A 27981-nucleotide genomic window follows, 5' to 3' on the forward strand; every position below is an offset into this window, starting at 1 on the left:
GGAGGGACGTTCTAGAACTCTCTACGTAACACAGTAGGTCATCTTGGAAACTGGAAAGCTACTGTGTGGGATTATTCTAAAGCCAAAAGACTATTGATATGTATAGCCTCTGAGCCAAGGACACAGATTACACTGTAATGCTGTGTGATGATGATGGGGAGAGAGGAGGACAGACAGACAATCTTAGGGAAGACATTGATTACGGTGGTAAAGAGGTCTGAGTAAGAGTGACAGAGACAGAAGAGAGATTAGAGGGAGATAGAGAAAGTAGAGAGACAGATTATGGACATAAAGTAAAACCGTGTGATGATTATTGAGATGATGACATGGACCTTATGAAGTGAATCTGTTATGGCATTGGTCTAGCGGTCATCCCTGACCTAGTAGAAAATATATATTTTCATAGATCTTCCTCTGACAGACTAGAACCAGAGTTCATACCAACCTGAGTTTATATCCTGGCTTCTCAATGCACTGAAGCCAGAAATCTTAAATTGACTTGTTAGATCCTATCGATGCTATGGTGTTGACTTCTCACGGCTCTTGTGTAACAATTCTCTGACAAAGCTGGATTAGCAGGGCCAGCTCGCTGTTAATTTGTCTCTAGCATAAAAATAAACCTTACTAAGCAATTTGCAAAGCCTGCAGTGACGAGAACATTAGTGTGTGTGTACGTTGTGTTCTACCATATTAAAACCTGTGTGTGTGTACATTGTGTTCCACCGTACTAATCACTGGACAGATTTTACAGACAAGCTGATGAATGCAGGCATTATGTCACTGGGGGGGGTCTCACACTAATCACAGATCATGCTTATGTTCATGTCTTGTCCTCGTCTTGGTAATGACCCAGCACTAGTGTAGAAATGTGGGATATATTCATCACAAACTCTTCATGTTCTTGTCTTCACAGGGAACTATGATGGTTGGCCAACAGAGACTTCTCCTCACCGTGGCAACCTGCATTTTTCTCCTAGCAACCCTATGCCCCACCTTAGAGGCTCGCCGTGGTGGGAGCTTCGGACGTAGTGGCGGTGGGGGGTGGGGAGGTAGTAGACGTGGAGGTAGCGGTTACCCTCGTCAAGGTGGAGGCACAGGATACCGACCAATGCCATCCTCGAGCGGACCGGCATACCGACCAATGCCTGCCCAGAGTGGAGGCTCCAGTGCGGGGAAGATGGCAGGGGCTGCTGCTGCTGGTGCCCTGGGAGGAGCAATGCTGGGCAGTGCCCTGAGTCGTCCTGGCTATGGAGGAGGATATGGGGGGTATGGAGGTGGTCATGGGGCGGGTTATGGAGGCTATGGAGGAGGCTATGGGGGCTACCCCAGAGGTGGAGGGTATGGCCCCAGGCCTGGTGGCTATGAGGGACCAGAGGGCTCTGGGGATATGGAGTACTACTATGGAGCATCCAGTGGGCCCATCTATAACAGCATCATCGTCATCATTGGGTCACTAATGTCACTGGTGATGGGGCACTGGATGGGAGTGATGTAGAGATATAGTGAACAGAAAGAGAGGGATAGAGTCACAACTAAAGATAGACCAAGACCATGTGTATATAAAGACTCTTGAGACCAAGACTAGACTCTGACCCCAGACCCAGACGAAGACCTTGGGTATTGAGTCCCAAACCATGACTGAACACTAATCTCACAGATTGTGATTCCATCTAATTTGATTTGCAGGTGTAGTGGAGCAAATACACTTCCTGTGTAGCTCCCTGATCCAGAAACACACTGATGCAGATTCTTTGTCAACTAACTATTTGCACAACATTTATTTTCTGAGACATACTTAAACAACATACAAATATCTAGTGTGATAATGTACCTTCCAGTCGAGCACTCACTACCTCAATAACACATGATTTACTTTATATGTTCTTTACCATGGTTGCTATCAACACTTTAATATTGCCATGCTGTGGACATACAGTATAAAGGTACATCTTTATTTGAAATAGTCCCGTTAAAACAGGTTTAACTTATTTCAACACCTGGTAGAACACTGGCAGCGTTTGGATTTGTAAATTCTGTATATTGTACAATTCTATTAATTATATTTTGTTTCCATTATTTTTCTTACTTTACTAAATAGGCTGTGTGTGTGGTGGAGTGTATAAATTCTAGTATGATCAAAAAAGTTTTTGTTTTGGTGTCATTTTATGTATTTTTCCTGTGGGGTTATTCCAATAAAGACATGAGAGACAGAGATGTAAATGTATCCATTTATGACCTTGACTATAATCAGACTGTGAAGAGGAACTACCATCAGCTCATTAAAATGAGAATGGGTCAGTTCAGATAGAAGTAATATTTAGATGAGGCTTTTGATGACAGACTAAACATTAAAAGTCATGTCAGTACCTGTACAACAACCAATAGTCAATCAAGGATGGTTCTTGAAGGCAGATTGGATTCTAGAATCTGAAATCTGTTCTTGGGAATCTGTGAATGACTGTATCTAGGCCATTCATTGAAGTGGATCTCCGTTAAAAATAAGATTAGGAACCCGATTCACACAGTGGAGGTATTCATTGCCATGGTAAAGGGTTTTAGACTGCCCAGAGTATCATTGGGCTGCAATGCTATTGTTATGACACATATGTTAACATGTGCCAGGTATGTTGGTCAGCAGTCAATAATAGGATGTCCCATTACTAAACACTCATTGTGTGATCACTAAAAGTGTCAGTAATAAAGCCTCTCTTGAAAAAGCCAAACCTTGACCCAGAAAATATAAAAAACTATCGGCCTATATCGAATCTTCCATTCCTCTCAAAAATGTTAGAAAAGGCTGTTGCGCAGCAACTCACTGCCTTCCTGAAGACAAACAATGTATACGAAATGCTTCAGTCTGGATTTAGACCCCATCATAGCACTGAGACTGCACTTGTGAAGGTGGCAAATTACCTTTTAATGGCATCAGACCGAGGCTCTGCATCTGTCCTCGTGCTCCAAGACCTCAGTGCTGCTTTTGATACCATCGATCACCACATTCTTTTGGAGAGATTGGAAACCCAAATTGGTCTACACGGACAAGTTCTGGCCTGGTTTAGATCTTATCTGTCGGAAAGATATCAGTTTGTCTCTGTGAATGGTTTGTCCTCTGACAAATCAACTGTAAATGTAGGTGTTCCTCAAGGTTCCGTTTTAGGACCACTATTGTTTTCACTATATATTTTACCTCTTGGGGATGTCATTTGAAAACATAATGTTAACTTTCACTGCTATGTGGATAACACACAGCTGTACATTTCAATGAAACCTGGTGAAGCCCCTAAATTGCCCTCGCTAGAAGCATGTGTTTCAGACGTGGATGGCCTCAGGACTATCTGACATGATGACTCCTTGCTGTCCCCAGTCCACCTGGCCGTGCTGTTGCTCCAGTTTCAACTATTATGCCTTATTATTATTGGACCATGCTGGTCATTTATGAACATTTGAACATCTTGGCCATGTTCTGTTATAATCTTCACCCGGCACAGCCAGATGAGGACTGGCCACCCCACATAGCCTGGTTCCTCTCTAGGTTTCTTCCTAGGTTTTGGCCTTTCTTGGGAGTTTTTCCTAGCCACTGTGCTTCTACACCTGCATTGCTTGCTGTTTGGGGTTTTAGACTGGGTTTCTGTACAGCACTTTGAGATATCAGCTGATGTACGAAGGGCTATATAAATAAATTTGATTTGATCCTGTTACTGTGGAAGATCTCCTGGCTGGCAGGCTGTAATACAGTCACTTCATCACCAGGTGGAGACATGAGAGAACTGGAAGAATACTGGTTACCTGTTAGTTAACCCCATAGGTCTGTTTCATTATGGAAATGATCCTCCAAACAAGTCTATCTCACTCATGCAATTATGGATGGTAGACCTACAACGTGCTACTTGCTACTGCCCTGATTATCTGGAGGAACAGTATGTTGATATTTATTGACTTATTATATTAATAATGTTGATCATGATTATTACAGAAAATAAAGTGAGAACTCTAGAGAGAACTTTTCTCAAATGTATTTTCTCTCAGAACAAGAGAGCATGATAAATGGATCACCAGAATGTTAAGGCATCCTAATATGCCAATAAAGGGGTTAACTTTTTCCTCTCCATTTTCCCTCTTTACCCCTCCCCTTCTTTATGTTCCTTCACTTTTAATAGCCATGCTTCATTTCAGGACCAAGTTCTAAGCTACCAAGCAACAACAAACACTGTGCAGGCTCGAGTTATGGTTACATCCCCAGTGTATTACATGGTGTCCATTAAAATAGATGAAGGCCAAGCAATAGTCATTCTGTTTCTGTATTATAACCAAAGCTACTCATTAATCAAAACAGACATTCAAACACATAAAACAAATAGAAAATGATAAGACATCCTACAGATAAAATCATATTTTTGATTCTCTGAGGTAAGACTTTTAGTACAAATGTATTCGTCTTCCCACAGCTTATCCAATATGAAAGCTGTTAAAAAAGACGGAGAAGAAACAAGTCCCGAACATTCATTTTGTAAAGTAAAACCTGAGTGTGATGTGACCATCTTTTGAACCACATGCGAAGCCCTGTTTGGTTTGGAATGAGGCTGTGCAATGAGTGTTACATTACTGAACATTTATAGTTCTAACCCACAGTTTATTCATATAATCAAATTAATGTTTAAGTTACATTTCTCATTTCTGCAGCAAGGAAGAGAATCATGGTATCTGAATGGTTTTCTGCTATCAGCGCAACATCAGGTAGAATATGGGTGAAATATGTCATTCAAAGAATAGAAAATAACTGAGGTTAGAGAAATAATTATTTACTGAAGACAAACAGGGACATTGGTAAAAGCGCAGGTAAGTGTTGTTCATAAAATGTCATAATTTGCCAGCACTCTGAAGCACAACAATGTGTCCACAGAGCAGTCATAACAAGATACTTGAGCCAAACCACACAGACATAAACCTGGGCCACGTTCAGTAGCCAAACGTTCCATGAATAGAGCCAACATTATTCCTTGGTCTACACAAATAAGAATTTGTTCTTAACTGACTTGCCAAGTTAAATAAAGGTTAAAAAAGGTTGTGATTCCATCTAATTTGATGTCAGAGAGGAATGTTTGTTCTACATATTACTATCTGAACTTTCCAAAACGTTGTGTCCTGCTGAACGCGCCCCAGGATACAGACTGGTCGGGGAAAATAAAAAAAAACTCATACATGAGTGCTGAAGAAAGTCTTGAATAAGGACTGTCCTATTGAGCCTTAAGGGGAGTGAAAATGAAAACTGACAGATTTCAGAAGAAGAAAGGAAACAAACAAGGGGAAGTATTTACATAAACACGGAATGCACGCCCATACATTCAAGGCCTGTGACAATGCAGAAATAGTTTGTGACGTGGTAAACAAGGAATGTTTATATCCAATATAGTCCAAAAGGATTCAAACTTTATGACCGTTAAACATTCAATGAATACATCCCAACACACACAGTATAACAATTTAGACTTCAATCCAGTCACTTCTCTCCAGATATCTGGTTAGAACATCCATCTGACATTATAGTTCAACTTGTATCATTATAGTTGACCTTGGTTTTACCAGGTACCAAATTGACTAAGACCCTGACTTTAAAGTGGACAGTGTTTGTCTGAATCCATATCCTTTGGCTTGTAGGGCGAAAGGCCTGGTTCAAAAGCCTGGTTGTGCCTAGACAGTAAGAGCATTTACAGTACAATCTACAGTCACCACCCCAGAGAGGGGAGCGAGAGAAACAAGACACTATGGGGAAAGAGGGCACTCGGAGTCAGAGCAGAGGAAGAAATCAGCTTTTCGCAAGTATCTTTGAACACATGCAGCCTACTTGACATACAGTATAACACCAAAACAACGCAAACAAAATCAAATCAATAAATCCACTGAATAGTGTCAGACGAAATAACCACAACGTTAAAGACACATGAGAGATAAAGACGACACCAAGCCCCAATACAGGATGATTGGTTCAAATAACCTGAGAGCCATCCATGTAATCGGATATCAGTGGGTGAATGACAAGGGATGCAAGCACATCTCTGGCAAGAGTCTCTGGAAAATGTGTCAGTTTCTAAAGAAGATTCTGAAGAAGCTCTTACTGCTTACTTTCAGCTGTTTCTCCACCTTTTTTTGGTTTAACATTTCAGTCTTCTGACCTCATCAGAGCATACGACCAAACTTTTAGCACTTCCATACAAAAGTGAAATCAAGCTAGCAATGTTTGTCAAATGGATTTTCTTTCTCCACTGTAGTAATGTATAAAAGAGGCTGTTAAGAATAGTGTTATCAATAGTCTTACAAGCTGCAACCGGTTAGAATTGTACAGGTATTAGTATTGTATTAGACTAAAATAAATACAACCCACAGTCAATAAAATAAGATCACATTCCTTGTCATGCATACTTGTTGACTGTTCTATTTCACAATGGTACCCTCCAATCCCCCAGCTAATGTTAATACAGGAAGGTTAATATGGATGTTAATATGTGGTGTTACCATAGTTACACGAGTCCTGTGTGGCTCAGTCGGTAGAGCATGGCGCTTGCAACGCCAAGCGTCGTGGGTTCGATTCCCGCTGTGGCCACCCATATGTAAAAGTAGTGGCCCCAGCCGACTTGTAAGTCGCTTTGGACAAAAGCGTCTGCTAAATGGGATATATTATTATTATTATATTATTACAAGATTAATCTTACCTCAAATCAATATTTACACAACAACATTGCTGTCTATTTAAATACGCACATGCACAGGCTCATCCTGACATACCCTCCAGCATGACAATGCCACCAGCCATACTGCTCGTTCTGTGCGTGATTTCCTGCAAGACAGGAATGTCAGTGTTCTGTCATGGCCAGCGAAGAGCCCGGATCTCAATCCCATTGAGCACGTCTGGGACCTGTTGGATCGGAGGGTGAGGGCTAGGGCCATTCCCCCCCAGAAATGTCTGGGAACTAACAGGTGGAAGAGTGGGGTAACATCTCACAGCAAGAACTAGCAAATCTGGTGCAGTCCATGAGGAGTAGATGCACTGCAATACTTAATGCAGCTGGTGGCCACACCAGATATTGACTGTTACTTTTGATTTTGACCCCCTCTTTGTTTCCGGGACACATTATTCCATTTCTGTTAGTCACATGTCTGTGGAACTTGTTCAGTTTATGTCTCAGTTGTTGAATCTTGTTATGTTCATACAAATATTTACACATGTTAAGTTTGCTGAAAATAAACACAGTTGACAGTGAGAGGAAGTTTCTTTTTTTGCTGAGTTTAGATACTGAAGCTTTATGTATGTAAGCACCTCCTGGCCTGTCAGTAGCTGGGCCAGATATCCATAGTGCCAGACATCTGTAGTAGCAAAAGTTTGTTGCCAAAAATAAAGACACAGGACTCAAGTGTAAAGGGGTTTTATAAATGTAATGCTGAACTTCATCTCCCAAGCAGACATTTGACACTGTAGAATGATGTATTGTTTCAATGCAGGTTAAATAATGTAGCAATGTTGTACATGGTTGAGTGTCTTCTGACCTCCATTACAGAGCTTAGTGGACAGGAGGGTAAACATGAGAGGTAGAATGTCTGTTACACAAGGAAAGCCACCAAAGGGGAGGTAGAGGTTGTCCATAACCACTGATACAGGGTCAGATACGTTTTCGTCTCCCAAATGGTTATTGTTAGGGATAGGTGATTCTAGATCTGTGGTTAGGGGTAACCTCTATTTCAGAGGTAGCCATCCCTCTTCCCAGATAGCTACTGGTTATACAAGCTTTTGCTCTATTCCTGCTCTTACACACACCTCATTCTACTCATCGGCTGATCATCAGAACCTTGATTAGCTAAATCAGGTATGGTAGAGCTGGCCTGGATCAAAAGCCTGCATACCCAGTAGCTCTTTAGGCAGGATGGTCATCCCTGATCAACATCCATCAGTCACAAACACTCTCCTGCAAGGTCATAGTCATAACGTTCAGAGTTTGCACAAGGCTAGCTAATATTAGTAACACAAATAAGTTCTGCCAAACGAAATAATAAACTATGAAAAAAGAAGCCTTGTTTGAAGAGAAATTAGGGAATTTCAAGGAAAACAAGTTTAAGAAGAGTATGTTCTCTATCTATGAGCTTTATATGGAATCCATTATGACAAAAGGTGCAGACGTCAATCATTCAGAAGGTATAAGCTCCACACAGCCTCACGGTCTTGTACTGTCTGTAATAGTCATATCAATACATGATACAGTGCAATACCTGTGGACACATTTGCAAAGCGCATTTCCACTCATCCTTATAACCCCAGTGTCGGTCCAAGGAGTGAAAGGCTGAATTCTAACCTCAGTTATGTGTCTATCACGCAAACCTTTAAACAAATCTCCCAATGATATCAATGGATGACTTATGTGGCTAGTTCTAGTAATGCGTATCAAATATTATATTAAGTTGATTCAAGCACAAGTCTTACTGTAGGACCATTGACCATATCTGCCATCAAATGATTGGATAAGTTACTGTTCCATTAAAGTTCTCCTGACCAAATCAACTCTCAATTTCACCACAAATTATCAACAGCAACACACTGAAATACCACAATGTCTGTCTTTCTCCGCAGGTCTGTGTGACAATGAGAAATACCTTTGGGAGTAAGTTCATTTTACCCAACTCCACACCAAACTCTAACCCCTAATCCTACACACCGACCGCTTAGCAATGTGGTGCTGCTCCACCTAGGTGTGATGTTCACTATATTGCTTGTACCAACAAGTGTCTAGGGGTAGGGGTTTGGAATTGGGCATGTGAGTGAGAGGGTTCATACAGGTGTTTACGTTTGTCTCGAAGTCTGTGTCCTAATTCTCTCCCACATTCCTTTCCTAATCTAATGTCCTTCATGATCATTGATCCAAAAGGACCTAAAAAGGTAACAGCGTAAGCAATACAGTGGATTCCATTCAGCCATGTATAGACATGAAGGATAGGAGACAAGGTAAGGAATCAAGGCAGGGAATTGGAACACAGTGTAAACATCTTCCATGAGAGCCCGTGGGGAAGGGGCAGAGGAGACACTCCACAGAGAGCATAGGTAACAAAGCACCTCGTTACAGACCTTCTGCCTGTAAATTCATTTTCTAAACAAACCTTAAACCAAGTAAAAAAATAAACTGTTGGGATGGAAAGAAGTGTCCCAGGTCCCATAGTACTCCCTTGAAGTAATAACAGATCTGAGAAGGTTGGATTGGTCAAAGCAGAAGGGTGGACATCTTGCTTTCGATTATCCACTCACATACAGATCGGTGATAGGGAGGAGAGGAAGATGCACAATGATGAAACAATGTAATTTGGTTGGTGAGTTATGGGAGAGGTTTATAAAAAGGTAATCCCCTAATTTAAGGTTTTCCTCAATGCTAAGCCAACACCAAACGCACACTCTCACACACTGAAGCATAAAGCATATACAGTAGAGTACACATATGTTTATATGGTAAACCTTCCAAATACCTTCTCGTTCACATGGTTGTATTCACTCTATATGTAAGCAGGATATGTACTAGGCATTTCAGCATGAAATAGGGGCCATCTTTCAAGCTCTTTGAGAATCACATTCTAAAATAAAATGTAACACTAGTGCAATCCTTTAACAGTTCGCAAATCCTGCATTGTCGCTCAAGTTCATTATTTGAGATTTCTCTGTAGATATTTCATTTGTATTGTTGGAACAGTGGGTATGGATCATATCCAATAGCAGTCAAGTATTATCTTTCTTTTAAATGTGTAAATAAACGGTAGTACTATCATAGCATTAACACAATATATACACTGTATATTCCATTAGAAAAGCTAATTGTCCACAGATTGGCGGTTGTTTTTATAATCAAGTTTTAAACTGGGTGGATGAGCCTTGAATGCTGATTGGCTGAAAGCCGTGGTATATCACACCGTATACCACGGGTATGTCAAAATATTTAGTTTTACCGCTCCACATACATTGGTAACCAGTTAATAGCAATAAGGTTCCTTGGGGGTTTGTGATATATGGCCAATCTACCACGGCAAAGGGCTGTGCGTTGCGTCATGCTTAAGAAAAGCCCTCAGCCGTGGTAGATTGGCCATATACACCACACCTCCTCGGGCTTTATTGCTTAATTAGGCGCTACTATAGCCTCTTCTGTGTTAATGAGTGATCTCTCTCGCACTCTTACAATCAAAAATAATCCGTGTTCATGTACTATTTACAGCTGCAATCAACTACACAATGCCACTTCATTCAGTCATAGGGTGACACTTCACAATAAATTGCATAGATACCACGTGTTACATTTTGTGGTGTAATTAAATGCAACTACACTGTAACTATCTGGACATAATTTGTAAAATGTCCTTACTTTAGACATTAGTGTTTTGTACCTTATCTGCAATTACCATTTACATCTGAACAATTACAGTCTGGTTTCCAGGGTAGTTAGAGAGTAACTTCATGCCATAAAGGCAAGTTAAAGTGAAGTGTTGCCCAGTCTTAAGATTGAAATATTCAACAAACAAAAAATAAAATATCAGGAGGGCAAAAGTTCATAGAACTCTTTAGTTTTGAGAGAGCTTGAGGGAGTGGCAAACCAACTGGACAGAGCAGTTGTACCTTTTCTACTAGACAATGAACATTGTACAGAGTATTTACAAATATACAAGAGGAAAAGGTGGTGGTTTTTGTTAGTCTGATCTGGAGGTGATTCAGCCAACTCGAAGAGACAAAACACACTTTTTCAAAGCAGCGGGTGGCCGTCCAATCACCTCTGACCAAAATGTCGCTCTTAATTTTCTGTTCACTTCACAACAACTCTACATGTTGAATCACCACCGTTTCTCGACACCAAGGTGGTGACCCCTGAAGGCGTCAGCATGCTTCAGCTTGGCTGGCGCCTAACTGAACGAGTGTGCTTGCATACTCCCTTAAAATACACTTGCTTGAAAAACAAGAAAAAAAGCATCAACCGCCGTAGCCAGTCTCAAAATGACTGTTGTGGAATTGTTGCGGAATTGTACATCTAACTAAGATGTTTGGCGCAGTATGTCTTTATGAGAAAAATGTAATGAAGATGAGTCATCTCTAGTTGATTGACAACAAAGACTTTATCGGAGAATCCCTACTGTTGAACAATCACCGATGAAGGGGTGTAGACTTCGACTCCGTACTTCGGCTTGACCAAAACGAACAAAAGCTTCACAAAATGTGCTTCACAAAATGTTAGCATAATATATGCACATACTCTACCGAGCTGTTTCGTCTGGGAAGCATGTGGAAGCCTTTAACATACCGCGGCCACCCACTGCTTTCATCTTTGAGGTGTATCTAGTCAAGAGGAATCAGCTTCAGCGCCTAATGAATGAGTCGAAATACAATCTGAAGTGAAACAGACTAAAGTTACACCAGACCAACCAACCAGCCGGTGTCCACTCTTCAAGGACATAAAAATAATAATAATATTTGTTACATCACTGGGTTACTGTGATCCCAAAACAAAACAATTATCCTAATCCATCCTAATCTTTTCAGAGTTTTCGTTACATTGTCCTGTTCAGTTTGAGTGTGAAACCCAATGGATGGAGTGCATGAACTTGAAACCAAATAGATGCAGGTGAGAAGAACCAGAGACTGAACAGACAGTGTGTCCCGTTTGAAATGCCTGCCAGCGGCCTCAATCCAGGTGTAGCCAGAGAGGAGAGGGCTCTGATCCATGGACAGAATTAAAGAGAACAAAAGTGCCATCTTAAGGCCGTCTGCTCTGACGGCATTAACATCTCATGTGATGACCTTATGACCCCTCTCTCCATCAGACACCGAGCCCTTTGGCTATAAAGGGATCTTAGAATCAGGAGGAGGCGGCGTTAAGGAGGGTAGATGGATGGTTGGGTTGACTGATCCCTTAGGTTGTCGATTAGCTTGATTGTCTAGCCCCCGCACCCATGACGACACGGGGTTGTGGTGTGGTCAAGCCCCTGCAGTCCTGCTCACTGTTAGCTCCTCCTCACACTCCGTTGGCGCTCATCTTGCTCTTCTGGGACGCCTCTGATCCTTTAGCCTACAGGTCAGAGGACAATGGTTATTCTAGGAACAAACAATGAAAAAGAGACCAATGGCATTCATTGAATTATGGTGACATGGACATTAAGAAATGTAATAAACATACTTTTAAATAGCTTGTTTACATACATAAGTGCATGGTGTTTACTGACTTGATATTTTAGGAACCTGTTATGGGCATATTGTAATTTAACTACTAAATGGTTAATTGTTGTATGGTTCAATTGTTTGTTCTCGTAGAGCAAGTGTGTGTGTGTGTGTGTGTGTGTGTGTGTGTGTGTGTGTGTGTGTGTGTGTCTAGGATGTCGTGAGAAAGATGAGACAGTATTGGGCTTAAACGCTCTGGTTTATGCTCACGGTCATCACTATCTGGCCATGCTAGAGAAGCACTGCACTTTCTGCCATTCCATCTAGTAACTAATCCCTGTGGGTATATGACTGGGGGTCAAAGGTGACTGACCTGGATGACCTGGGCAGGGGTAGGAGGTTTGTCTGAGATGATGGCAGCCTTGTCTCTCAACTCCTCCGCCTGGAGGAACAGAAACACACCAGACATGAGGACACTGTATACTGCTCCACGGGTCATCCTGGAGAAGATTCCTGACCGGTCTGTCTTTGACCAGAGCTACCGAGCTCATGATAGGGGCTCATGATTTGTGGGAATATTGTATGCCTTCTATATTTGGCATTTGTTATCCAATGAAAACACTGTGTTTTGATGGAACGTGAGTGATGATCCAATCATGTGTTGCATTCCATTTCCCTCCCATAAAAAAAGTGATCATGTTTTATACCCTTTACTGTGTAGCCTAGCCAAAATCAGACCGTATCTAGAAGCAATCGTTTTATATCAACTTTAATGAAGCCTAGGCCTACTTGTTGTATGAATTTGGGATCTATTTTCCCACAACTGTCCCAGTCCGTTTGGAATAGGCAAATTCTTTCTCGACAAGCTGACCAATAGAATAGGTAAACGTTTGTACTATGAGGTATAGTAGATTGACATAGGCTAGTGATTTTCCTGTTCATTACTCATCTTGTTGGCTGGGGAGAATGTGGGCATCGGTATTCGGTAAGAAGGAACTGCACACTGTTCTGTTAAAATGAATTACCATCGAAATGTGAATTCAGTCATTCTGAGCACTGTGGGTGGACGCCCTAATCAGGTTACACATTCAATGCATATGGGTCAGGTACATTTCTCCAAAGTCCGGTAAATTAAAAACGCTGCTGGTCAAACGCCACATTTTCATAACAGAAACCTTGTTGTTGTGTTTGTGTCTGTGTACTGACCGGCCTGTCTTTGATGACCAGAGCTGGGTCTACCAGTAAGTCTGAGGAAGCTGCGCTTCCCTCTGGGATCTCAGCTGGGGGAGGAGTGGCCTTCTGCAACACAAATGATAAAGCCAGTAATGTAAGCAGCGGTGGTGCCATCGTGTCACGGTCGTCGTAAGAAGCGGACCAAAGCGCAGCGTGGTGTGAATGCATCATTTTAATGGATGACGAAAACACAAAGTAAACTGAACAAAACAAATGAACAACGACCGTGACGCTATATACGAACTGTGCTGACACAAGCAACTAACATAGACAATCACCCACAACCCACAATGACAAAACAGGCTACCTAAATGTGGTTCCCAATTAGAGACAATGACTAACACCTGCCTCTGAGAACCATATCAGGCCAAACACAGAAACAGACAAACTAGACATACAACATAGAATGCCCACTCAGATCACACCCTGAACAACAAAACATAGAAACATACAAAGCAAACTATGGTCAAGGCGTGACACTTCCACAGAGTGTCCTGAGAATGTTGTGGTGATAGAGACTCATAGGCTGCATTTACACAGTCTTTTGACCAATCAGATCAGTTTTGAAAAAGATCTGATGTGAAAAGAGCTGCTGTGATAGTTCAAAAGACCAATTAGTGGAAAAAATATCACAATTGGGCTGTGAAAACTCAGCCTTAGAGAGTTGGCAGCATGAACATACAGTACTTCACATGGCTGACCTGCATTTCTACATCACTACAGTCATGAGAATGTGGGCAGGTCTCCATTATCTGAAGGTCAAGCCTTAGTTCTCAGGGAAACCTGTGCTTCTATGGGACTCACTGAAGGCAGAAATGTACCTTGATCCCAAACCTAGAATCAGATGACCTTTCAGCAATCTGAACTGAGCTGGTTGGGGATGTCTTACCTCTAATTGGGTACAGGGGGTATGATGTCTTACCTCTAATTGGGTACAGGGGGTATGATGTCTTACCTCTAATTGGGTACAGGGGGTATGATGTCTTACCTCTAATTGGGTACAGGGGGTATGATGTCTTACCTCTAATTGGGTACAGGGGGTATGATGTCTTACCTCTAATTGGGTACAGGGGGTATGATGTCTTACCTCTAATTGGGTACAGTGGGTATGATGTCTTACCTCTAATTGGGTACAGGGGGTATGATGTCTTACCTCTAATTGGGTACAGGGGGTATGATGTCTTACCTCTAATTGGGTACAGGGGGTATGATGTCTTACCTCTAGTTTGGGTACAGGGGGTATGATGTCTTACCTCTAGGTTGGGTACAGGGGTATGATGTCTTACCTCTAGTTTGGGTACAGGGGGTATGATGTCTTACCTCTAGTTTGGGTACAGGGGGTATGATGTCTTACCTCTAGTTTGGGTACAGGGGGTATGACGGGTATGATGGGTTTGACGTCAGTCAGGTACATGGCTCTGGAGAGCAGCAGCAGAGAGGGAGGAACGTTCTCCTTCAAGTGCAGGTCCAACCACTAGAACAGACAGAGAGAGGTTGCGGGTCACTGAAGAAGCCAATTGTTTGTTGTCCAAAATGGCACCCTATTCCCTTAGAAATAGGGTGCCATTTGGGACGCATATCTTATAATAAAATTAATAGATTGATTCCTTTACTGGCTTGAAGTGATGCATCTTTAACAAGGTGATCTGCAGATAGATAGGTTGAGTGTCTGACCTGTTGCATCTGCTGACGTAACTGGTCAGTGGTCAGACCCAGTGACCTCATCCCTCTGCTACGACATGCTGCCTGTAGCTCTGACACACTCATAGCAGGCACACCCTCAGTGGCTATCAACTCGTCATCTGCTTTGATGGTTCTCAGCTGCATCATCAGCTGGAAGCGGAGCAGGTTATTGGTTCCTATGGGCTGGAGCTCCAGCAGCTTACACAGGGCCACCAGCTGGGGGCGCTCTAGATGCTCCAGCGTCAACTCGTCTTCAAACAGTTTGGAGAACTTGACAATGTCCTTAGTGGTGGGCTGCTCCCCTGTGTGACGAACCTGGAGATGACAGAGGGAGGACAGGGGTTCGTTAGAGCAGTCTTGGGACTCTAGTCATGCAGAGGCTTAGGACGTATAATCACATCTTGAGCGTTATCAGGTCTGAAAGACCTTTTGACAGGGGCTACCGAACACAACGGGATGAACATTTGAAACACTCATGAAATCATGAATCAGAGCTTTGGATGAGTGACCTTTGCCCCCTGGCTAAATTACCTTCTGTACGTAGGTGGAGAAGCGCTGCGTCTCGTCCTCGGTCAAAGCCTTAGTCTTGTTCCTCTTGGCCATCTCTGCTATGGTCTCCTGGAGGAACTTAGCCAGCTCCAGCTTAGCAGCAAGACCCTTTTTCTGCTTCTCCACCTAAAGAGAAAGAAAAGGGAGAAAGAGAGAGGGAGAGAAGGATAGGAGAAAGAGATTATTATATTATTATAAAGATTTCTCAAATGGTCCTTATGCATAATCTAGCAGTAGCTAATAGCAATTGGTTTAGAATGTTCTAAAAAGGAGCATCAATCGCATTTTATCAAGTTGCTAGGTAATGTTTAAAAGGGTATATTTAAGCAATAAGGCATGGAGGTGTGGTATATGGCCAATATACCATGGCTAAGGGCTGTTCTTCGGCACAACGCAGTGGAATGCCTAGACACAGCCCTTAGCCGTGGTATATTGGCCATATACCACACCCCCATGCCTTATTGATTAAATATAGCCTTTTAAACATTACCTAGCAACCCCCGAGGTGCCTTATTGCTATTATAAACTGGTTACCAACGTAATTAGAGCAGTAAAAATAAATGTTTTGTCATGGTATACGGTCTGATATACCACGGCTGTCATCCAATCAGCATTCAGGGCTCAAACCACCCAGTTCTTAATTGAAAACAATCCCACTTCAAAATGCACAAGTTGGCTAATGGTGGTCTTTACCACTGCTTCCTGTTGGTATCCCAATGGCCATGATGTGAGAGGCCAGGCAAGGCACCACTGTTGTACAGGAGCAGCAGGACATATCTGAGAGCCATTCAGCCATGAGCAGACAGGGACCATTAGACCCGACAGGTCAGGCCTACTGGGGCTAAACCCACACAAAGACCTGGGGTATATCCCAATAATCTCTCTCTCTTCCTGAAGTGTGCACTCGTTCACTATTCCTGACAAATGTAAAAACATTGGATTGGTGTAGGCATGGGCTAAAGAGTTTCTTAGAACAGTAATGCACTGTCAAATCTATGAAGGGAGGTGAACAAGTGCACACGTCAGGAGAAAGGAGAGATTATTGGGACACACCCCTGCTTATTCAACTGGCCTACAGGTCTGTGGAAGGATATCTCCTACTGGGGTGCATCTCAATGGTGTACTTTGTCTCCTTTCATCTGCATTGATATGGAAGAACAGGAAAACAGCCATTTTCACCTAAAATATCATGACCTCAGATCAGTCCAGATGAAGGAGAGGAAACAAGGAAGCAAGTTTAGACCATTGATAAGCAGCATACAACAGGGTCATTAACATTGTAACAGCGTGAAAAACGTGCCTTCTTGGTCTCTGTCTCGAAGGTGGAGGGCAGCATCTCAGGGAAGAGCTTGAGGAAGACGGGAAGCAAGAACTCCATGAAGGGAACGATGATGAAGACCATGAAGGGCAGCAGGCGGAACAGGTCAGCACACGTCCTCATCAGCTGGAGAGACACAGACAACACTTAGCAAACCAAACAGTAACATGTTTGACAACGATAAGTAACAACATCAAAGGAGAGGAACGAGAGAAGAGATAGGGGGAGAAAGAGAGAGTGAGAGAGACAGAGAAAGGAGAGAGAGAGAGAGACATAGCGAGAGACAGAGAGAGGAGCGAGAGAGCGAGAGAGAGCGAGATAGAGAGGAGCCATAGCGAGAGAGAGAACAAGAGTAGAGAGAGCGACAGAGTGAGAGAGAGAGACAGAGAGAGAGGACAGCGAGAGAGAGAGAGACAGATAGAGGAGCGAGAGAGAGAACAAGAGAGAGCGGCAGAGAGAGAGAGTCAGAAAGAGAGAATAACAGAGGTTGGAAGCCAAACATTGCCATATGGTTTATTGGCATTATAGAAGATACAGTGAGTTTTGCAGTGCAAAACACCTATGTACAGAGTGGATCCCAAACATTTAGAAATGTGACTGACAAAAACTTTTTAAAATGTGACCAACAAAACTTTTTCACAAAAATGTTCTTTGACCTTTTGACCTCCCAAGTCACCAAAACGAATGTCTGTGGTCACATATTAAGCTATGAGACAAGAAGGATTCCACCTTGACCCACACTATGTTAGGATTCTGTCCCTCAGTCTCTGGCAAACTACCAGGACTGTGAGTCTTTCTAAAATAGACCCGGTGCCAAGTAAAGCTCTACCATGGCATTCACACAGCATGGGTCACACGGCGGGCTGTTTTTTAAAAACTTTATTTAACTAGGCAAGTCAGTTAAGAACAAATTCTGTTGGTGTGCCTATCCTGTATCATTGAGGCAATAGGGTCAATACATCCTTCTAAATCCGCCTTACTGATGAACCTGGAGGCTGAAGTCAGAGGACTTTTTTTTCTGCATTGAAAAGTATTGGGCGGGCCACCTATGTCCGTTTTTAGTGTAAATAAAGTAGGTAGAAAAATTTACCTAAATATATATTTTTACAAGATCCTATTTCAGGACAAACAATCTAAAATTCCAAAGATGCAGCATTCAGGAGTTTTTCCCATGTTATTGGGCCCCCATTGATTTTGTAATAATGTTTGAGTCACTCAGATAGCATAAGCCATGGCAAAATGTGTATAATTGCAGGAAATGTGCTTTAAAACTGCAAAATGTGTAGAAATTCAGGAAATTAGCTTTTGTCACTATGGCCAACAGGAGGACTTCTAAAATTGCCTGAGTGTTCAACTAGAATACCTCACAGCATGTGGTGGACTCCTTTGGTTGCGTACAATAGGCACAACGAGAGAAAACAACATGTTCAAACTGAAAGCAAAAATGAGCAGCATTGTTACTGGTTTAACAAGTTTAATTGGTAACACCTTTCCCTGTTATGTGCCTGACTGCTGAACACCTCCCAGAGATTGAGGTGATCAGCTGATCATTGTTTCATGATTCTCCGGTTCCTGGTACTCCTAAAGTACTACGTTGCTGTAAATCCTGGCCTCCAATTAGCTGAAAGGCACTTGTTACATAAGACAGATCTATGAGAATCACATAAGACTACAGTATGCCAAAGCTTTATTTGGTAACTGTAGGATGTACAGTAAGACCATGGGTGTGTTCGTAAATTCAGAGTGCCCTTTGTCCATTCGTAAATTCAATCTGGAGTGTCAGTGTGCTCAGAGTGCCCTTTGTCCATTCGTAAATTCAATCTGGAGTGTCAGTGTGCTCAGAGTGCCCTTTGTCCATTCGTAAATTCAATCTGAAGTGTCAGTGCGCTCAGAGTGCCCTTTGTCCATTCGTAAATTCAATCTGGAGTGTCAGTGTGCTCAGAGTGCCCTTTGTCCATTCGTAAATTCAATCTGGAGTGTCAGTGTGCTCAGAGTGCCCTTTGGGCATTCGTAAATTCAGAGCGTTGTCAGATTGTCCATTTGTAAATTCAATCTGGAGTGTCAGTGTGCTCAGAGTGCCCTTTGTCCATTTGTAAATTCAATCTGAAGTGTCAGTGCGCTCAGAGTGCCCTTTGGGCATTCGTAAATTCAGAGCGTTGTCAGATTGTCCATTTGTAAATTCAGAGCATTTCGCTCTCTGAGCGTTCAGAGCTCACACTGGGCGCTCTGGCCGAGGAGTAGGGTTGATCCGTGCGTTCTGACCTCACAACGGCAGTCAAGCACCCAAGTTAACTGGCTAAGGTTGGCTAGCTTGCTAGCTACTTCCAGACACAAATGAGAGAACACCCCACCCTGACCATTTTACTCACTCTGGCAGAGCTGGTTAGGCTGTTTCCATGTTCTCTAGAGCATTGGTGACTGTAACTGTGCTGCTGGCAACAATTTAATTACTCTTTTTTGACAACATTTGCTGACATATTCGAACGGGTGTTGAGCGTTTGTAAATTCCTTGAATATTCTAAACTCTGGCACACTCAGATGAGAGTGCTCTGAAATCGGAGGATAGCAAGAGCGAATTTACGAAAAGCACCCCACTTCAGAGCCATAGATTTAGTATTCTAATGGGAATTCTTATCATGTTATTATTGTCATGGAGTGTTGAGCGTCAACATGGAGGGTAGTAGTTAGCAGAGAAAGTGCTGCTCGTCTAGACCGTGAACCCTTCAACCAACTGCAGTCACTGTTAGAAACAGGACACCCTCTGAATTGGATTCCCCAAGATGGAGCTGTGTCACCACGTTATACGTATCAAATCCCCATCTCAAATGGGACCCAATTCCTTATATCGTGCAGTACTTTTGAACAGAGGTCTATGAGGCCATAGTCAAAACTAGTGCACTATATAGGGAATAGGGTGCCATTTGGGACGCATCCAAGGTTCTCTCATCCTGCCCTCAGGCATAAATTATGACTCACCCTGTTATTTACTAGGGTTTGGCAGTATCCCGATGTTCATACCATCTCTGTACCATACCGGGGAATATGGTATTACCGGAAGTGCACGTAAGGGGCACGTTTTAATTTTTTTTGGTGAGGGGGGGCACAAGGAATCTTGATCCAGGAGGGGATTGAATGTCTCTGCTGGAACCAAAAGGCTTGATCTTGACATCTAGCCACTTAGCCAGCAAGTTAATAAACCAAATGCATAGCTGGAGCCCTGAGCTGGGTATAACTTATTTGACATATCTTAGATGTCTTATAGTTATAAGCAGTAGTGTAGCACTCACCCCCAGAGCCCCAAAAAACAAACAAAACAAACGTTTTTTTCTTCTCTGTATTTAAAATCATATGTCCGGTACTTCTAAATGCACTGTATATCTCCCAAGCCTTTTATTTACTCCTTCAGGAACATGTTAGACACAGAGACTTCAGCCTACACTTCCTGCATGGTTACATCAATAGTCACAACAATAACAGTCTGACCTACTATACACATGCTGGCTGCCGTGAGGGCAATATGCAGGAAACAGTTTAGAGTCAACACAAAACATAGTCACATACAGGTCAAATACAGCTCAGCACTTTCAATCAATGTTTTTATACTGTTCATCATCATTAAGTCTAACCAAGCTCTAGTCTCGTCCAGTGTTGGTCAGAAGATCGGTGGAACCAATAGACGGATTGGTTGTTTAGCAACAAAACCGACGCGTACGCAACTATAGGGCAAAACAGGTGGGGTTGGCTTAGATTGCTTATAACATGTAAACTATATTTCGTCTCCAATGTTTATTGAAAACATAAATGAAGTTGCGCAATGAGTACCCTCAAATACAACATTACAGATGTTGGTTAGCTAGCTAGCAAATTTGACATCAGTCAAAACACCTCAAAACAAGACATGGTATCAACAACAAGATCAACCATGCTGAAACAAGACACATGATTCACAACATGACAGTTTCTTGTCATTGTTGCTAGCTACCTGGTCACCCAGAACCATTACAACACATGGCCTTCTGCCCCTTTGAGGCAAACACAAAGTTTTTGTGATATTGTCAGCTAAGCTGTCCATTGATGGAACGTTATGGGCCATGGTGGCTAACATCTGGGATGGACAGCTAGATGAAACATTGGTTAATTTGTATCACTCCCCTGGCCTTACCCGTCTCCTCTCCCTGCGTGAGAGCAGTTGTCCGTGCAGCAGTCTCCACACCATCCTCCCTGCGATCTTGGTATCGATTCCCAGCAGCCTGAAACCATTGTAGTAGTGCTTCAGCTCATCCACTACCCTCTGGCCAATAGACTTCCTCACTACCTGGACAGTAGGGGCAGCTGCAGCCGCTACAGTGACGGCAGCGGGGGGAGCAGAGGCTGGAGATTGGGGTGCGGGGACAGAGGGGCCATTCTTGGGAGTCCCTGGGGGGTCATCCTGGGCTGGGGTGGCAGGGGCTTTGGTGTCCTCCTTGGTGCCCTGCAGCCAGACACAGGAGCTGTGCAGAGATCTGGCCAGCAGGGTGGTGCTGTGGGGTCTGGCGCCATGGAGCCGAACGCACTGAGGATAGCCAGACCTGGAGTGCCTGAGAGAGGTTAGGGGTGACAGGCGGCTGGCGGGGTCCAGGTGGTGGTGGACGTAAGCAGTGGAGGGGAGGGGACAGCAGCTGTGCCTTTTAGACAGCAGGTAAGATCCCCTGGAGACAGAACACAGATACATCTGTATGTCAGTGACTGCCTGGTCATATGTGAAGTATCCTTACTTTCACTACAGCAGTCAGTCATACACACTGCTGTAAAGTAGACAAGACCAATGACCACCTGCTGTATTTACAGTTAGCTTGTTTACATATTCAACTCTTCCAAAAGACTTCCTGAGTGTTAATCAACTGATTTAGCACCCAGGGATCTTGTGGACACGGACAGTGGCCCCACTGTATGTGTAGTAGAGGTTAGTGCAGGTCTAAATGGTTTCTAATGTAGAGCAGGCGACCTGGTCTCCTACCTTGATCTTGTTACTGCCAGAAGCACCTGTGGACTGAACACTGCCATTGCACTGGCAAATCGAGGTCTCCTGAAAGGGTGAACAACAAGATCAGTGAAATTAATAAAAAATGTTACTTTACAATTTTCTAGGACTGATGGATGTATAGTGTCAAGCTATTTAATTTTGAACCCCATGGCTTTGTAATGTATTCAGTAGGGGTGTGACATTTAAACGTTAAAACAACATTGGGATCGTTAACGTTTAGAAAAACATCACTAACCGAAAATGCTTAAATCACAGTGCAGTTATCACAAAACATTATTTATTTGACGTGTTATAGACTATGATAGGCTATAAAAAGGCCTTGGGAAAGTTTAGGCTACTTTGGGCTACTTTGGTGAATATGCGAGATACAGATTACCAAGACATTACCAAGATATGCACATGGTTCTTTCTGCCTGCCCCCTCCTCACTCTCTCTCTCTCCCTTCCTTCTAGAGGTCGACCGATTATAATTTTTCAACGCCGATACCGATACCGATTATTGGAGGACCAAAAAAGCCGATACCGATTAATCGACCATTTTTGTGTTTTTTTGTTGTAATAATGACATTTACAACAATACTGAATGAACACTTATTTTAACTTAATATAATACATCAATAAAATCAATTTAGCCTCAAGTAAATAATGAAACATGTTCAATTTGGTTTAAATAATGCAAAAACAAAGTGTTGGAGAAGAAAGTAAAAGTGCAATATGTGCTATGTAAGAAAGGTAACGTTTCAATTCCTTGCTCAGAACATGAGAACATATGAAAGCTGGTTGTTCCTTTTAACATGAGTCTTCAATATTCCCAGGTAAGAAGTTTAGGTTGTAGTTATTATAGGAATTATAGGACTATTTCCCTCTATACCTTTTGTATTTCATTAACCTTTGACTATTGGATGTTCTTATAGGCACTTTAGTATTGCCAGTGTAACAGTATAGCTTCCGTCCCTCTAGTTAGCGCGCGCTAACTATCTAGCCATTTCACTTCGGTTACACCAGCCTCATCTCGGGAGTTGATAGGCTTGAAGTCATAAAGAGCGCAATGCTTGGCGCACAACGAAGAGCGAATGAATGAATGTTTACGAGCCTGCTTCTGCCTACCACCGCTCAGTCAGATACTTGTATGCGTGTATGCTCAGTCAGATTATATGCAACGCAGGACACGCTAGATAATATCTAGTAATATCATCAACCATGTGTAGTTAACTAGTGATTATGATTGATTGTTTTTATAAGATAAGTTTAATGCTAGCTAGCAACTTACCTTGGCTTACTGCATTCGCGTAACAGGCAGTCTCCTTGTGGAGTGCAACGAGAGAGAGGCAGGTCGTTATTGTGTTGGACTAGTTAACTGTAAGGTTGCAAGATTGGATCCCCCGAGCTGAAAATCTGTCGTTCTGCCCCTGAACAAGGCAGTTAACCCACCGTTCCTAGGCCGCTATTGAAAATAAGAATGTGTTCTTAACTGACTTGCCTAGTAAAATAAAGGTATAAAACATTTTTTTTAAATAAAAAATCATAATAAAAAATTGGCACCCAAAAATACCAATTTCCGATTGTTATGAAAACTTGATATCGGCCCTAATTAATCGGCCATTCCGATTAATCGGTCGACCTCTACTTCCTTCCTCCTTCGCGCTGGCTCGTCTGTTCTTTCTCTTCGTTAATGTGAATGTGTGTTCAGTCTTCAGTCTGTTGTATGTGGAAAATCCTAGCCTAGTCACTGATATTAGGCTCTGCTTTACCGAAGTTGTGGACAATCCAATCCAAGAAATTGCAAGATACAGCATTCCATTGCGAGATACAGCTTTTGATTACCGATAGATAGGCCTAGTGAATGGTTCTGACTGTCTGTCTGGTGGAAAACCTGCCTATACTATGCCCCTCCCCTCTCGCTATGAAATATGCAAGTGTTTGTGTTCTCGGAAGTACTGCAACTAATCAGTCTCCTCCGTTCCAAAAATACTGATTTTTAGGAGTTGATTCCTAGCTGAATCAAATATTGACACTCAGAACGGGAGTTGACACCAGGAGTCGACGTGTAAGGAATCGAGGACGCTCCACCACTACATCTTTCCAAATCTGAAAGGGATGCACAGTGAGACCCGGGGATGGAGGGAAGGAGTAGCCATGACTGCGGTAGATGGAACTGCATTGCCCCTTAGCGGTTATACGCAGGACCCTTTTGCCTTGTGAATTCACATTAAATTTTATGATTTGTTTCTTATCATCTAAACAGAAATAAAATGGCTTTTCCATTGGTCACATCCCTAAGATTTACCATGATAAGTATATACGTGTTGATAGGCCGATGACTCAAAGACTTTGTGTAGGCTAGTTAGCAGATTGTAGCAGGCTAATGTCATAAGGGTTGGGCGAAATTCGGGGAGTCCTCTTCTACGATATGCTACTCGAAATGTTGCGATATCCGATATAATCATTTTTGCGCCGATAATGACTAGATAATTCCAAACTGTGCAATTTACGATACTCTAATCACAATCTTATTAAATAATCTTAGTATGTCAAATCATTTTTACTTAGTTAATTCATTTAGACATCATTTTCAACATATTGATACAAATTCTTATTTTCAATGACGGCCTAGGAACAGTGGGTTAACTGCATGTTCAGGGGCAGAACGACAGAATTGTACCTTGTCGGCTCGGGGGTTTGAACTTGCAACCTTCCAGTTACTAGTCCAGCACTCTAACCACTAGGCTACCCTGCCGCCCCAATGTCAAATATCACAATATCCGAATGAATCATATATGGGCACAACCCTAAATGTCTTGACGTAGCACAGACCATTTGACCAATACTTCAATTCCAGACTTGGAAGACAACTAATGCCAATATCTAGTTGCAGGGAGTTCGTTTAAATTTAGAAAATGCTCCATTATTCAATTAAATAAATGTTTTGCTCCATTATGTAATCCAACATTGTGTACGCCAATATCTGGTCTATTACAAATCTTCTCACATTGATCGAGACAGGTAAGTGTCATCATGACATGCATCAAAATGGTGGCATACACATCCTTGAATTACTTAATTTTGAAAAAAAGAGAAGAATTTGAATTTTAAATTATCTTTAGAGAAGAAAATAAGAAAAATTTGTAGTCATTCTGTGGACTAATTGTCCATTTGTTCCACGTTTCACATCCCGAAATTGACATCACTTGGCTGGCTCCAAGTTTTATTTGAGTGCATGTAGGCCTAAGTGGAAGTCACATTTCAGTTGATAGCATTCAGTTGTACAACTGACTAGGCATCCCCCTTCCCCTTTCCCTATGCTGGTACCTGCTGTTAAGTGTGTCAATGGAAACTCCTTCCCTGTATGCTATCCCCTGGATCTTTAACTGCACGACAAGTACCACAGTATGAGTCATACCCATAAAACCTTGCGGTCGAACAAGGAAATGGTTCCAATTGTTTTCCCACCATTAATTTTTCCCATAGGTGATTTTAGAAACACTTCAAATAAGGGCTGTGTTTTGTGTAGGCATAAAGTTTTGATATCCGTGTAAATCTCTCTAGGACAATGTGACGCTTATCAATATATTAATGTGTATTTACCCCCCCCCCCCCCCCCAAAAAAAATGAAACGCTTTTAGCTGCTAATATGGCTATCATAAATAACTACAAATGCCATAATATCTTATATATCTAATGTTAGTTAAATTTAGTAATTAATTAATTGGCAAAATGTCTTTAAATTGACAATTCTGTGAACTGTCTTGTGCAGTTCACCTGTAGGCAAAGGTGTCAGCTAGAAATGACATGCAGGAGCTTGTAGGGATTTGTAGTCTTGCATGATGTCTATTTTTGTGCAAATTTGCATTTTCGAATCTGAGAGTAAATAGAGCTGAGTATATTAATAAAAGTCACCTGGTCCAAAAAAGATTTACAAGAATATAAAAACGTCACGACATGGTAAGCCTACAAGAAACACAGCCCTTAATTTAAGTGTTTCTCAAATTCCCTGTGGAAAAACAATACGAACCATTTCCCTGTTTGACCGCTAGGTTTTATGGGTATTATGAGACCTCCATTTGTAGGGCTCGGAGGGAGAGTATTCATCTGCTCCTATGCAAGAAAAGCCGGCGAACTGACAAGTATGCCATGACAATGAAAATTGTATATTCTGAATTAGGGGAGGATGGAGAAAAATAAATATATTTTTATTCGGATTTCAATCTGCAAAAAATATATATAATATTAAAATGATACACAAGTGTGTATGGTTGTCCATCCTCCCCTGATTCAGAATGTTATTTTCATTGTCATAGCATGGTTTAATAGCTATTGACGAGATATAACAGAACACATTTTACTTTGGTGCAGAATCGAACCATATACCTACCGGCTATCTAAAAAGTCGGGAAAACAATACTTTCCTGTGGATATTTTGTCTCAAATTTCGAGCAGCTGAAGGCCAAACCTTACAGATAAATCAACAAAAAAAATCACCAGAAGCGGGAGTGCGAAGCAAGCAGAGCGAGGCGGGTTGAAAGGACGCGGCATGCAGAGCATTGACTGTAATGCTAGCAGAATAATTCAAATCTCCAATCATCTTTGCTGAGAACATAAACAGGACATGCCATAGGAACAATCATTAGGTACTGGTAACTTGACTAGCTAAAGGTACAGAGAGTTCTCCATGCTATCGACTAGCTAACTAACGTACTCTCGAAAGATGCCTGAAAGGGGCAATTTGCTAAACTATCAATCTGGCCACAACGCAACCACTGTCAAGCTCACGCCATAGCTAGCTAGTTAATAACAACAACATGTTAGTAGCGTGGCTAGCTATCTAACTAGTATGTGCAGATTGGATGAAGACCGTTAAACTAGCTAGCTAAATAGCTAACGTCTGCAGTCTTTTCACAGTTTGACAACGGAACATCTAAAATATCGGATGACCTGAGAAAACATGTTAATACAAGTTGAAATTGGAAGTCGATTGACGATGAGGTTTGTTTCTTAACTTACCTCGAATGTCAAATGTCCTGCTATGGCTGCCGACTGGGCGTCGTAAGGCTGATCTAAAATAACAAAATAGTACAATCCATTCACAGTAGTCGGCTGTTTGAAGATGTGCGACGATAATAAACACATTTACGACGGGTTTATTACTAGTATTCCTTCGAGAAAGGTCCCTTTTGGTCAACTTCGCCCATTTTTTGCTGCTGCTCTGAAAAGGTTATTGCAATTCACATAAGCATGATTGTTGTTGACGTACTAGATCAGGCGAGGATGGGCTTGTTTGACAGGGCTGAGAACCAATAGATTATTTTTTTTTTCCCCAGTGGCAACCAATCCACTTAAAGGGAAGACCCACTCATATCGGGGTTTGATTAACTGCATTTGATTGAAAAGAAGCTTCCCTTCAAACGTAAATTGCACCATTAATAAAGTAATAATAACAAATACTGTATGATTTTACATTCTAATATGCATCAAAGAGTGGTACCGGAGCGCCAAGTCTAGGTCCAAAATGCTTCTTAAGAGCTTCTACACCAAGCCCGCTAAACAGTTAATCAAATGGCTACCTGGACTATTTGCATTGACCCCCTGTATATTGCCTCGTTATTGTTATTTTTATTGTTTCTCTTTTATTTTTTATTTTAGTTTATTTAGTCAAGATTTTTCTTGACTCTTATTTTTCTTAAAACTGCATTGTTGGTTAAGGGCCTGAAAGTTAGCATTCGGCGCATGTGACAAATAACATTTGGTTTGAAGAGTGGGCATGTGCTATAAAATGGCACATATGGTCAAACCAAAGTACATAGATATTGAACTCACTGCATTCCTCACAATTTGCACACAGGCTAGTGTTGGCTATTATAGTAAGTTATACATTATATAAGACGACACTATGAAATATATAGCCTGCACACTAGTGCTTTTCTCACATTTCTATGTTGAGGTACAGTAGCCTATGTTTTAATATCTGTCAGGTTTACAAAATCTGCTGAGTGCAGTTAAGGCCTCCTGGGCCATT

General features: G+C 42.0%; 1 protein-coding gene across 1 annotated transcript; it reads right to left on the minus strand.

Annotated features, from left to right (window-relative positions):
- Positions 1-7409: 7409 nt before the first annotated feature.
- Positions 7410-27210, minus strand: letm2 (leucine zipper-EF-hand containing transmembrane protein 2). Its single transcript, XM_064936992.1, has 10 exons — positions 26970-27210; positions 21943-22011; positions 21109-21634; positions 16929-17072; positions 15611-15754; positions 15071-15394; positions 14751-14870; positions 13370-13462; positions 12537-12605; positions 7410-12074 (listed from the first exon to the last, which is right to left on the minus strand). The coding sequence occupies exons 2-10, from the start codon at positions 21987-21989 to the stop codon at positions 12021-12023; spliced, it is 1521 nt and encodes a 506-aa protein (XP_064793064.1). The 5' UTR covers positions 21990-22011; positions 26970-27210; the 3' UTR covers positions 7410-12020.
- Between the last annotated feature and the right edge of the window lie 771 nt (positions 27211-27981).

The sequence above is a fragment of the Oncorhynchus masou genome, chromosome 25, assembly GCF_036934945.1.
Source record: "Oncorhynchus masou masou isolate Uvic2021 chromosome 25, UVic_Omas_1.1, whole genome shotgun sequence".
NCBI lineage: Eukaryota > Metazoa > Chordata > Actinopteri > Salmoniformes > Salmonidae > Oncorhynchus > Oncorhynchus masou.